The following is a 14,121-nucleotide window of genomic DNA, read 5'->3' on the forward strand; positions in this document are numbered from 1 at the left end:
CTATTTTATAACGTTATAAAACATGTCAAATTTAGAAAAAGTAAAAAAAAAGGAAGTAAAAGTGCTGGTTTCTTTATATACACCATATAGTTTGATTCATATGTTTCTGTAGTGTTTGCAGCCTTTTTAAGTCTCCATACAGTTGTGAGAATATCAGTAAATTGTCATAGCTTTGAGCAGATTTCACTGGTGGACCTGTGAGCTGTTCTGCTGGATTAGTTCGGCTCATATGGAGCGGTGGACCACTTACTTAATTAAACCTTAAAGCTTTTAGTTCAGCTAAGGGGATTTATTGTTGTGGTTTCACAGGGAACAGACAAGGCTAACAAGAAGAAGAAAAGACGTCTTTGATCTTACAATTCTTACATCTCTTTATTCTTTCCCCTTTTAAAATTTAGAATGGAGACATGTTCATTTTATATTTCTGTTTCAACTGGCTTAAAAAGAACAGAATAGTTACTCACCTTCTATTATTTAAGGATTGCCATATGATCAAGTTGTTGGTCATCCTTATTTGCTATTAACCAAATATGTTAAAATGTATAACATCAAAATGTTGTAAAAATCTAGTTTAAAATGCAAATGTGTTATTTTAGTATTATTTATATAGCCCACTATTATAGTCTTTATTAATATTTTGAACTAGCTTTTATTTTTATATTTCAGTTTTTGTGTGAATTTGAGTGAAATTTTGTCAAATATTTTTGTCATTTTGTTTTTGTTCCATTTAAATATTACAATTTGGGGTTTATTTATCTTTATTACTAATAATAAAGCTAATATTTAGCTGACTTCTTAAACTCAAATGTCAAATCAACATTTATTATATGTTATCTAATATTTATATTTGATTTTATCTTTCACTCAATTAAAAAACATGTTTTTAATATTTTTAGTTAATAATAATAACTCGTGTATTTATTTATGTGTTTGATTTTGATTTATTCGGTGACTGTTTCGAACGTGACTTTACGCCAGTGTGTGGCGACCATAGGTGGCGACAAACTACCGTCTTCATGGGGGAGTCATTAAATCATTCAACAGAATTGTTCACAAACACTGATTCATGAGTGACTCAATGAGTCATTTATTCAAGCGAATTCGTTCATTTAAAAACATTTGATTCGGCGACACGCAACGGCCCTGTTCCTGTTTGGCTGGCTTATAGCAAATATAGACAAACTAATAGTTTTCTCAATATGAACTTCTTGTTTACTTAGTTTAGTTGTTAGCCTGTCGGCCCACTTGTACTTCATTAACTTGCTAAATTTGTTTTTTTTTTGCGTGTGGAAGCGTGCCATCCCAAGACTAATAATTATCTTACACGTTTTATTAATGATGTTTTAACACGATAACCTGTCTGTAATATGAGTAGTTGCATGGCTGTTGCCATGACGCACAGCAACAGGCCTACATGTCTCAAGCATGGTCTCAAGTGTTGAATCGTCTTGTTATCATTTGCTGCAATGACACTTCAAACAGTCATGCGCCGATACCGACGTTCAGGTACAGAGACATTTCATGTCAACATGGTTAATAATGTACGGAGTCAGTTGTATTGTATTGTACATATCATAGACCGTTTAGTTCATATTACAGGCTGGATTGGGATCACTTCCTTTTTGTAAATGACAAGGCTATTTTGCATAGACCAGACTGTCCTCTGTCTATTGAACGTTTTAATTCGGTAAGATAAGCTTTAGATTTTATATATGAAAAATCTTCTTAAAGACATAATATTGGCGCATTATTTTCCTAATACTATGGAAGTCAATGGAGCAAATCAACTGTTTTGTTACACATATTCTTCAAAATATCAGCAGCAGAAAGAAATGCAGGTTTTGAACAACTTGAGGTTGAGTAAATGATGACAGATTTTTCATTTTTAGGAGGAGAACTATTCCTTTAACTCATTTTAACTTAAATTATGTTAAAATAACTCTCATCCTAATTTTAAGAGAGTTTTTACAGGTGTTTAAAATCAGCATACAAAACCACGTCTAGAGATTTACACACATTTGTGTGATCATAACAGTTAAATATAATCCTTGTGACCTGATCTTCACAAAATAGGACAATGATTTGTGTTGTTTGTTACTAATCTGCCAAATGTGGCTTTCATACTTTTATCACAGCTGAGCAAAGACTCTCAGACATCGACTACACACAGCTCACACAGCTAAACAAGCTAAATGAAAGGTAGGAATGGTCATTAATGTTGTAAATTCTATTTTTTCATTTCCGAATGTATTAGTTGCTTGTGAACTTATTAAACTAGTGTTTTGATATTCCATTAAAAAAAGAGGTAAAAAACAGTCTTGCTTCTCTTCACAGTAGCAGTTCTACTGAAGAGGCCCATAAAAAATTCATGAAACTTTATCAAGGAATATTCCTGCGCCCTCAGACATCTTTACCCAGAATACAACTCAAGAGTAAAATGTGAGTAACTATTTCTTTAATATTTCAAAAATGATTAAGCCTAATTAATACAAATTACTAATTGGTAATCACAGTACATATCATGAGATCATACCATTAAAACTAGTTTCACTGAGGAAAAAGTTTTGCAATGAAGACTATGGTTACAGACATTATGGAGTCAGTTATTTCCAATGCAAGATCATCATTCTATGGAAGCTTGTTTTCCGCCACTGAATAGTAAAATAGTAAAAAAAGGTAACTGCGAGATATAAACTCGCAATTCTGAGGATAAAAATAAATTTTTTTTTAAAGAATTGTAAAAATGTCAAATACCTTCTTTTTTTTTTCAGTAGCGGAAACAAGCTTCCATACCATTCCTAGTAGCTTTGTCCAAAAAAAAGTGTAAATCGTGTCTGCTTAGTTTCAGTGAGCTGTTCATGATCAGTTTCATGATCAGTGTAATCCTCTTACCTGGAGTAGTAGTTTATTCAGCTGCAAAACTTGGTTATAAACAAACACAGTAGCAAAGAAACCTTAGTAAAGTTCAGAATTAGATTAGATTACCTTATAAATTAAACAGTGATCCACATAGGTCACATGTAATCAAATTAAAGATACTTTACAAACACATGAAAGTAAGCTATATGATTCTGGACCGTTTTTTGTTTGTAATGTCCCTTATAATGATAATTTAAAAAGTCATAATTTTGTTTATTGGGTGTACTAGAATTGGTTAACATGCTTTTCACGTACTGTACATTATTGCGGCACCTTTATTCCCAGTCTGTCTGAAACACTACAAAGCCTCTCCTTCTGAGAAGCCCAGAGTGCTCTGATTGGACAGCTGACCCAGTGCATTGTGATTGACGAAAACACCTTAAGCGTGTGTAAGAAATGCAACAACCCTTACCATAGTCATGAGTTTTAGCCTCCAAGGCTTCCAAAACAATTGTAAACACAGTTAATAAATGTCGTCGGTTTTACTGTATCAGTTCGAGGCAGAGTCGGATTTTGAAAATGCAGATGATCAAGCAGATTAATCGGAACCAACTTAGCAAGCACGATTTGAGCCCAACATTTCATAGTGGTAAGTAGGCTTTGTGTATTGTCGGCACAAACAGATACATTATTACACACTAAAGAAAAAGGGATACATTAACAAAAAGCAAAATATGGCCTATTTAAATAATTTGAACAACCCATTCAAATTTAGTGCACGTAAGGTTTTGGTTCTCACTTCAAGGCTGAATTTTTTTCCCAGGATTCTTTGATGAATAGAAAGTTCCGAAAAACAGCATTTATTTGAATTATAAGTCTTTCGTAACATTTTAAATGTCACTTTTGATCAGTGTAATGTATCCTTTCTGAATAAAAGGAATGATTTCTTTATGCATATTGTGGATGAACGAAAAAACTGTATTGCTCTGCAACTTTACTGATCAGAGTGTGCAGGGGGAGTTTCAGGCCAAACTCGTGTCATTGTTCTAAAAATCGCCCTTGTGTCCTTTTGGAAAGTCACATCTTTTAGAGTGAAAGTCACCAACAGGAAGTGTTTTCTAAAATACACGTGGGCCGCACCCCTGCTGAGGCGTGACGCAGAAACTCAGGAGCTGTCAGTCATTTCAATCTCACTGTAGTCCCACTCAGAGATGTTCTGAGTAATGTTTACAGTCTTCTCGACAGCCTGCTGGAGCAGCAAAAATGAATGTTCTTGCGGGTAGTGACATATGAGTCATGGCTCTAATTGGCTGGAATATAGATCTGTTCCCAGTTGGAATCGTGCGTCTTGAATAGCGCGGACAAAGAAGGGTTATTTAAGGATTGGTAAAAGTGAAAAATGGCGAGTGATTATCTTGTAAATCATCTTTGTGACTATGGTAATCCTGACTGAATGCACTGCTTAATATAGCTGCACATTTTTAGTTATTCTGTTAATCAACAGTTTGGACAAACCTACTCATTCTTTATTATTACTTTCCCCACAATTTAGAAAAATAAAAAGCCATTAAAACTATAAAATCTGACAAAATTATAAAGTATGGAAATTGTCTTATGAGTCATATCGGTAACACTTAAAGAATTTATGCATTATAGTATTTTTAATGCATTAATTATGCCCTGTAATGCACCTTATAATGCATTGTACGGTCTCATGAATATTTGTAACCACATTTACATTATAATACATTATAATCCTTGGTTACACTTTAGTTTAGGGTCCAATTTTCACTATTACTATTTGCTTATTAGCATGCATATTATAGGATATTGGTGGTTTATTAGTACTTATAAAGCACATATTAATGCCTACCCTACATGGCCACATTCTTCATCCCTTAATCCTACCCAATATCTACCCTACTAACTATTCATAAACAGTAATTAGGAGTTTGAGGCAAAAGTCGTTGTAAATAGTTAATAGTGAGAATTGGACCCTAAACTAAAGTGTGACCTAATACTTACCTATTCATTGAGCATGCCTTTATTAAAACATGACAAACAACCAATTTTAGGTGTAACCAGGAATCTGCAAATATTATAATGCATTTTAACTTTGGTTACAATTCTTTATAAATTATAACATGCATTATGAAATACCTTTATAGTGCATTATACTTAAGGCTTTTGTAAAGTGTTACCGTAATATCTCAGTCTGCATGTTTGAAGTCTTGTCATGCAATCGCTTACAGTAAAATATAACCCCCTTTTTTATTTCTTGCAGCCCAACAGTGTTAAACTACACTTTGACATGAATATCCTCATTTATTACATTCTGATTCGACAGCACAAACTTTGGAATTGGCAAGTGATGGATATAAACTTTATGAGAATCGTCTGATCTTCTCTATTCCTCTTGGCAGCCAACCTCCAGTGAAGCTGAGAGTATATGAGTCTGTCCAGGAGGTCAGCAGACATCAGCCACATGCAAAACTGGCGCAGGATTCATTCATGAATCATGTGATCAAAGCCCTGAAGAAATTGTGAGTATGACTAATGGTTCTTAGTGAGTAGTTTAAGGCCCTCTGGACATATTGATGATACAAATGACTGATATAGAATACTAATTTATATGGTTTGTCAGACCTGATTTGAAGCTGCTGGGGTGAAGTCTGTCAAAAAAGTCACAGTTAAAGGGATAGTTCACCCAAAAATGAAAATTAGCCCATGGTTTACTCACCCTCAAGTCATCCTAGGTGTACATATATGACATCCTTCTTTCAGACGAATACAATCGGAGTTATATTAAAAAAATATTAAGGTCTTTATTAACCCCCCGGAGCCCTGTGGAGCACTTTTATGATGGATAGATGCACTTTTATGAACTTCAAAACAGAAACTGCCATTATAAAGCTTAGAAGAGCCAGGACATTTTTTAATATAATTCCGATTGTATTTGTCTGAAAGAAGAATGTCATATACACCTAGGATGACTTAAGGGTGAGTAAATCATGGGCTAATTTTCATTTTTGGGTGAACTATCCCTTTAACCCCAGAAATAAAAAGTGCAGTTAAATAAGCACATATTCTCCTGCAGTTCTCATTATTTTACTGCAAATTTTCAAAATGTTAAACAAAATAACATATTGTGTTAGAATTTATTATTAAATCTATTCCAAGTATGTGGCCAAACACATAATATTGTGTCCAAAACAGGACGACTCTCATTTCTGCATTACAGTAATTAGAAGAATCACAGATGAGAATTAGAAACACCCACAATTGCTGAATGTGTCAAGTTTATTGACTGCATTCATTCACTCTCAACCAGTTTATTATTATCAGTCCGACACTGTTTTATCTGTTTGTATTTCATAACATTATTGATAAAACTGACATCGGACTGTCCAACATCCAGTGTTTCCATCTACCAACAGAGGGCAGTGTATCACCTTTTCAGCGTGTCAGACTTAATTCTGCTCAGGGCCACATGCATCCCAGAATTTCTTTGGATAATATTTGAAGCGACACAGTTTTAATTAGTTTTAGCTGTATGAAATCCTTGGCAAATTAAAATCGTAGCTTTCATAAAAAAATGAAGTCGACATTTTGCAGAATTCACTGTTGAATGACATCTGGTAACACTTCATTAAGAGCATAATTGAGGATGGGACTAATCTCCTGCCCTCTCTGCCATTATCTTACAGCGTTATCTTAATTCATATCAATAGGCCCTGTTTCACTTTCCTGCTTACACAGTTCATTTGTGAGAATAGAGAGGGAGAGAGAACAATGTAGCTTTCTTTGGTTGAGCAGTGCAGGATTGTGGGATTGGAGTATCCAAATAGCATTTCGTCTTCTTATATGTTTCTTGTAGGTGTTTGGATATCGGTCCTTGTGATATATTTTCCCTCATTCATCTACTTAACTTCCCTGGGATAATGGATCTGTTTTTTATGGTTGTTCTTGAGCTTTGTAGGACAGATAGACACCAGAGACACAGGAAAGAGGATATGGAGATCTTTCAGTGGAGGATCAGAACATAGTTGGTGTGAAAAATTAATATGAACTAGATTTTTATATGTTCTTTTGAGAGAGGGCCCACCCTAGGATTCTATGATAATTTTCGCCCCATATACTGTATGGCACAGATTCCACTTTTAATGTACATTACTGTTCAAAATTCTAGGGTTGGTAATTTTTTTTAATGTTTTTGAAAGAAATTTCTCATGCTCACCAAAGCTGAATTTATATGATCAAAATACAGTAAAAAATAATATTGTTATATTAACTGTTTTTGCTATATTACTGTATTTTGATCAAGTAATTGGAGCCTTGGTGAGCATAAGAGAGTTATTTCGAAATCAAACAAAAAATATTGCTGACCACAACATTTTGGACGGTAATGTATTTTTGTGATAGCAAAGCTGAATTTTCAGCATCAGAACTCCAGTCTTAAGTGTCACATGATCCTTAAGAAATCATTCGTATATACTTATTTAGTGCTCAAGAAACATCTCTTAGCAATGTTGAAATCAGTTATACTGCCTAATATTGTTGTGGAATGGTTTTTATTTTCTCTCAGTATACTTTGATGAACAAAGTTCAAAAGAACAACATTTATTTAAATTAGAAATCTTTGTAACATTATAAATGCCTGTCACATTTGATTAATTTAATGCACCAAATGTAATACATGAGAGTTTTTAAAACCACTAAGCATTAGGAAGCACCACCATCCCATAGGAGAAACTTGTACCAGTGCACCATGGTAAAACATAATCAGCGTGAATTCTGAGCACTCAGTGTGTGATAGATGGACTGTGCCTTAGGCGGAGTTAATGAAGGCAGATGGCAAAGCATTTCTCCTGGATTGCTTCACTACTTTGATGTGCTTTGCATGCTTAGTTATAACAAGGGAACATTTGTGCTTTAATGTGCCATATTACAACTGAGTAGCATGTATCACATACAGAGAGCTTCATGCATGGGCAGCTGGAAGCAAAACTTCCCGTGATGCCGTTTTGCATTTGTAGTGACATTACCTACAGGGTTTTGCGATGCCCTTGTAGACGGTTCTTAATGCATTTTCATGTCTTCACATTTTTTCCCCCTTTCCAGCTCAGTGTCTAGATATCTGGGCCGTGTATGGAGACTGAATCGTCTTGTCCCTGTGATGTTCTGCCTCGTGACATTCAGCAATGTGGAAATGAGATTAGAAAGGGTAAAAAATCGCAAGCCCACAGCGATAGACACTTGACGGTGCCACAGGAAGCACTATCAAATGACGAATGAGTTTGCTTTAAAGGTAAACAAAATAACGGATTTGGTTTAAAGTCAACAAGAAATCCAAATTTACCTTGTCTAGTTTTTTTTTAAGCACATTGCTGGTCTTATTGTGCACGATTCTTTAGTGCATGTTATTGTTTTTGTTTTTTAAAGAAAAAAGCTTGTCTTTCTATCAAAATTGATTTTGAATGATATGCTCTTACATTTCAACACTCCCATTTCATAGCCACATTCCAATCCATTCCAGATAGATAAATCAAAGATCCAGCCTTTGGTAATCTCATAGAATTCTCTGTTTTATGGTTAGTCCATGCTGCTAGGCTTCTTCTGTCCCGAAAAGCCATTTGTCTGCTGCATCACGGCTCATATAAACATACACACAAATATGTTATTGTAGTACATGCTTTGCCATTGGCAGCTTTAACTTTATTTATATTTGATTAATGTTTTATTGTTATTAATAATAATCATTAATATACATAAAAGCTTGAAAATTTGATATGAATGTTTATATTTTTCTTTGTTTGCGGCCTTTCACAACTTGGGATAGTCGTTAGTGAAGGGTTTGGGACTGAACTTATTGTAGTGCCATGAGCCAATCAAGCGTCGCTGTGATGTAATTTTTTAGTGGTTTTATAGTGAGTAGTCACTTGACATTTGTGGCTCAGCCGATTGGCTCTAAATAAAAAAAAACTTGTGAGTGTGTGAAACTGAGCGCCCGTGAGAAAAGATGGCAGATTTCAAATTGCATCATTCCAGGGTGTGAATGTAAATGCTAAGAGTAGGTTTCTTTATTATAAATATTCATTAATGTTGAATATCCTCAGAAATATGTCAGATTACAGAAGTAAAACACGTTGCGAACTGCGTTTTGTTTTGACTTAAATGTGGACAATGTAATGATCTTGAATTTGTAAGAACGATTTACACCACACTGTCATTTCTCAGCTCTTCTAAAAACATTTTAAACGCATCCAAAGGTCAGTTGGTTGATCTGAAGGTCATCCGATGACCTGGTGTGTGTGCATACACTAACTTATAGGGGTTTTTGTTGTCTAGTATGTCTTTACATCTGCTCTTGTCATAAAGCCAGTTTTCCTCATCCGGGTCTCATGGGGAGCTGGACCAACTGTGCTGGCAACTTACACACACACACACGCATACATATACTTCCTGCTCTTGCACGCTGTTCCCGTGAGAGCTTGTCTCTCTGCCAGCTCTAGAGGCAGGAAGTGCTTGGCTTCCCCCCATGCTGGCTTTGCCCATTTAGCTCCACGTCCAGGAGTCCATTGTAACAGTCAGAGCAGGGCAGTGACGGGGGGGGGGGGGGGGGGGGAGGGTTGCTCCAGGAACCAGCGGAAGACGTTCAGCTTATTTAATGAAGGAAACCAGCCAGCACAACCTGCTTTGTGTGCACTTTCTGACTGTATTTTTTTATTTTTATAGTTCATGTATTTATTTTGCTCTGTGTTTCAAGGCTCTGACCCCTCCTCAACACTTCACCCTTTCCCACAATCCTCCTCTGTGTTTCCTGGGGATGTGTGTGCTGGACAGAGAGAAACACTTTGACCCAGAAAAGATTTCAGTATTACCTGAGACTCTAATCGGTGTAAATATGAGGCGTATGTGTATAATATTTATTTATATTATACTATTATATTAAAAACACAATTTAACATCTGTTACCATCTATATATTCAGCCAGCAGGCATGATTATCATCTAGTGCAGTTCAGATGTGTAAATCACGTGACATGTTTAGTTTTATGGTGTTTTCTTAGAGTTTAGATCATTTGGAAAGCTCTGGGGCTTATGTGTGTGGAGACCACGATTGGCCGTGTTCCCTATCAGCCTACAGTTCGAAACCACTGATGTATTTGCTGTTGAATGAAATGAAAGCAAGAGAAAGAAACCTCCTAAACTTCGAACCTCTTTTGTATCTTCTTCTCGGTGGTTTGTGGTATTTGAATTCACTTCTTTTTTGATAATTTGTTTTTAAATTAGGTTTATTTCTGATTTACAGTCTATATATTAAATGTCCAGTTCAAGGTCTTAGTGCTCAGTGGACATTCAGATATTTAAAAAGCATATTATGTGGCATTTAAACAGCATGCCTTAATTCAGCTCAATAGTGTCTGGTGCAGCTTATTGGAAAAACCATGTCATATGAGCTTAAGGTGGTAAAACTGATTTGTGCAACATGCTAGATGGTTTGTGGCTGGTCCAAACTGGTCTAACCTGCTTCTACCAGGTCAAAATAACCATCTATCCCAGTGCTCTGGAAGTTGAATAGTTTCTCTATCTGTGCCAGAAAATACTTGCTGTGGATCAGTTTGTTCTTTCACAAGACATTCATGATCAGATATTTAATATGATGGCGCATTAAGAAACTAGAAAACCCAGGATTTGTATTACTCTTCTTCACAGTGGGAAAGGAGCACCAGAGAGAAATTAACTAGACTGTATTTTTCTGGAAATATGACCAGCATCAGGTGCTGTTCACAAATGGTATCGCTGACGGTTCTGAGTGATGGAGTCAGGGGATAAGTGCACTGGTAAATCTCTTTACTAGAGGAGTGAGGTTTCTTTCTAAAGAAACTCTGAATATAACAACAGCTGCAGTGGAAACTTCATCATCATCATTGGAGAGGTCGAATGGGATTGGGAAGAAGGGAAAGTCCGGTTCTGGGCAGGTCAATCTAGGCTTGGTGCTTTGGACCAGACTCCCTTGTTGTCAGATTTGAGAGCAAAACTAACAACTAAAGGATTTATTTGTCCCAAAGCTGAGTAAATGAACTCATTGACTTAACTAGCTTTAATATAAACCAGGTATGGTCTGTTTCTATGCTGTTACTTAGTAGACGGGCCTGATTCTTTTGTTTTCATTAACTCTACAGCTTGAAGAAAAAAAAAAATCACATATCACAATGGATTTTGCTTCTCATATGGATCAACTGAGAAACAGGTCTCTTTTGTTTCTTCTAGAGTTTCAGAAAAGATCTCAATAATGTCTCCCACTGTCCTCATATTTGAGCACAAGATACCAAAGTCATCAGTGTATGTTATTAAAAATCAAAATGTTTTTTTTTTTTTTGGCAAAAGGAGAAATAAAATATAAATATTAGATGAAAAACGTAAGCTTAAACGTAAACAATAAAGTTTAACTAACCATGACAAATTAACAAATAATATGTGTGTGTAATAAATATGACAAAAGTACATAAATTACTTAAGCTGAAATTAAAATGATTAAAAATGAATTCAAAATATGAATAAATACTATAATAGTATATAAATAATACTAAAATAACACTGGACCTGAATCAAACTGGTAATTTAGGAGCTACTACATGATAAATGTTTTTTGGTTGCCTGACAAAGGTCTATTATTTTATTTTTGTACAGGGCAAGTGAAGTCCATTAAGTCTTCTGAGCTATGAAAAAGCAACCTTTAAGCAATTCAATTTTACTTTGGGATTTGTTGGTGAGTGTTTGGCTCAAACAATTGCAAAGCAGAAAGCTGCACAAGTCTTAATGCCTTTTCTTCATGATTTTATGGCAGAAATTTCAAAGAATGATTGATCCCTACAGGGTGCCACTGACAAACCTCCTCACTGTGCCCGAAATGTTTATGAGATGCAATATCAAGTTTGAAAATGTGTTTTTGTTTTTTTTAAACAATGACTTTAGTTTTTCCATTTAACAGAATCTCCTGCTAGGCGTGTGAAATGGTTTTGTTTTCACGGAGTTGTGTTTTGGTCCAAAAAACGTTCCCAGTTTTGATGACATACACACGTGTTGGCTGTGGAGTCTTATTTAACAGCTCTGACAGTTATAATTTGTGCTTGAGCTCTGTTTTGTCAGGATTCAGGACTTTGGCTGTTAGTAGGAGAACCTCAGAACCAGCTGTGAAACTGAGACTTCTAAGAGCTGCTACACATGAGGAAACGGATCACTTTTTCTCTGTCTCTCTCACACGTCCATGGCAGCCAAGCTCTGGTTGGTGGACTTCAATTAAGCCAAATCACAGAAGACCAACTAACTGTTATAAATACTTGTTTAGTTCTCTCGAACTCAGTACTTCTGTTTTGTTTAACTAGCATAAGGGTGGATCTGCTAGTCAATCAGTGATGAAATGAAATCATTTACTCAATCTCATGTCTATCCAAACATGGATAATTTTCTTTTTTTCTGTGGAGCACAGAAGAAGATATTCTGTAAAATGTCTTGTTTTTGTCCATGCAATGAAAGTCAATGGGGTCCAATGTTGTTACCAATATATTCTTCCTTTAGGACTAGCACTAAACCGGCACTAACCAGAATAAACTAACCTGGATCGCCATTTTTCTGGTCTCTTTCAGCAGGGATATAAGACTGTAAGACTGCTGCAATCTGATGTGCATGATGGATGTGGCATCGGACATTTCTGATAAAACAGATATTGCACCAGTCATTGCTGGATTTTAAAGAGCTTATCTATTCTGACTTTCTTGGTGGTATAAAAGGGATAAAAAGCTAAATCTTTTTTTTTTGTCTAATTCTGGCTTGACTTTTTGCCTCATATTTTACTTGAGCTCTACAAAAGTGAAGACAATTTAAGAAAAGACAGTGGAGGTTATCTGCAATGAGATTTGCACGTTCAGATTGAATTGATTACCTGGAGAAGGTTTCCCTTTTATCTTCAAAGTAAAGTGGCACTTAGAATTTGAATTAAGTTTGCTGGCCATTCTAACCCCAAAACAGCTTTGTGGCTTTAGCTTTGAGATAGCCCTTATCGATGTACCTCTTTCTCAGTGATTTATGTCAGAGGCTGCTCTCGGTTTAGTGGCAATTTTCCCGGTGCATTCTCTGGAGATAGTTCGCAGGAAAGTATTTGGTGGCTGATAAGATAGTGTTGTAAAGGCGGCCTGCTCCACAGATAAGGTCCATTACAGTTATTTGTTGAAAGACAAAGCCTCTTGCTGTCCGACAGACCCGTGAAAGCTGCTCAGTGAAAGCGGCTGGCCACTGAAACCTCTCTGATGCGGCTGTAATTGTCTCCCGAACTGAGCGGCACAAACATGGAGAACGGTCCTTAACCCTTCTCACGGGAGGTGAAATGAGTGTCTTTGCTGTAGGCTCTTTGTGACATATACTTTTCTCTTTGTTTTGTTGAGGTTACTGTTGTTCATTCTTAGCTTTGATAAAAAAGGGTCATTTTATGAAACGCTTGCCATTTACAATTTGATCTAAAATACTTTTTAGTAAGTATTTGAAACATTGTTTTAAATAATAATTTAAAGCTCAGTTCACACAAAAAAGAAAATTCTGCCAACTGTCAGCCATCCCTTATGTCGTTCCAAACCCGTAAGATGTTTGTTCGTTTTTTAAAAATCTACAAATGAAGATATTTTTAATGAAATCTGAGAGATTTCTGTCCCTCCATTGACAGTATACACAGCTACCACTTTGATGCTTTAAAAAGATCGTAAAACTAATCCATATGAATTGAGCGGTCTAGTCAGAATTTTCTGAAGAGACTCAATCGCTTTATATGATGAACTGATTTGTCTTTTATTCACATATTAACATTGATCAGCGAACATAAACAGTAGCTTAACCCTACTAGCTTGACGTGTGAGAACAAACCTCTTGTAGAAGCACAAACGTGCTGTGTAACACAAAAATGAACCTCATTGGTTCTTGTCGAAGCTCAAAATGTGCTGCGTAACACGAGAATGAACCTCATTGGTCCTTGCGGAAGCTCAAACGTGCTACATAACACACAAGAATTAATCTCATTGGTTCTTGCAAGTCAAGCAAGCATGATTGAGCTTCCGCTGATGTGTACGTTGATCAATGTTTATATGTGAATAAAAGCCAAAATTAAATGTTCTTTGGAATTTGTATTAAGTTTGCTGGCCATTCTGACCCCAAAAACAGCTTTTTTTTTAAAATAACTTTTTGAAGTGTCAAAGTGGTAGTTGCGTACCTG

The 14,121-nt window shown here is 35.8% G+C and overlaps 1 protein-coding gene across 7 annotated transcripts in view; it reads left to right on the forward strand.

Moving 5' to 3' along the window:
* Positions 1-1,278: 1,278 nt before the first annotated feature.
* The window catches only part of cnbd1 (cyclic nucleotide binding domain containing 1), a 45,517-nt gene continuing 32,674 nt past the window's right edge, over positions 1,279-14,121 (forward strand). For 4 of the 7 annotated variants that reach the window (XR_013207326.1, XM_077245122.1, XM_077245125.1 and 1 more), the window contains exons 1-4: positions 1,279-1,506; positions 2,136-2,199; positions 2,335-2,439; positions 5,283-5,402. Coding sequence is in view for 6 of the 7 variants with exons in the window: in XM_077245122.1 (XP_077101237.1) it covers positions 1,467-1,506; positions 2,136-2,199; positions 2,335-2,439; positions 5,283-5,402 (329 nt within the window). In the remaining variant the exon portion in view is untranslated. Of the gene's footprint in view, positions 1,507-1,817; positions 1,856-2,135; positions 2,200-2,334; positions 2,440-5,282; positions 5,403-14,121 lie in introns of those variants that run through there. The other 3 variants (XM_077245123.1, XM_077245124.1, XM_077245127.1) reach the window with 3 other exon arrangements.

This window comes from Siphateles boraxobius, unplaced genomic scaffold (genome assembly GCF_051911475.1).
Source record: "Siphateles boraxobius isolate OS27281-9 unplaced genomic scaffold, OSU_SipBor_1 26, whole genome shotgun sequence".
NCBI lineage: Eukaryota > Metazoa > Chordata > Actinopteri > Cypriniformes > Leuciscidae > Siphateles > Siphateles boraxobius.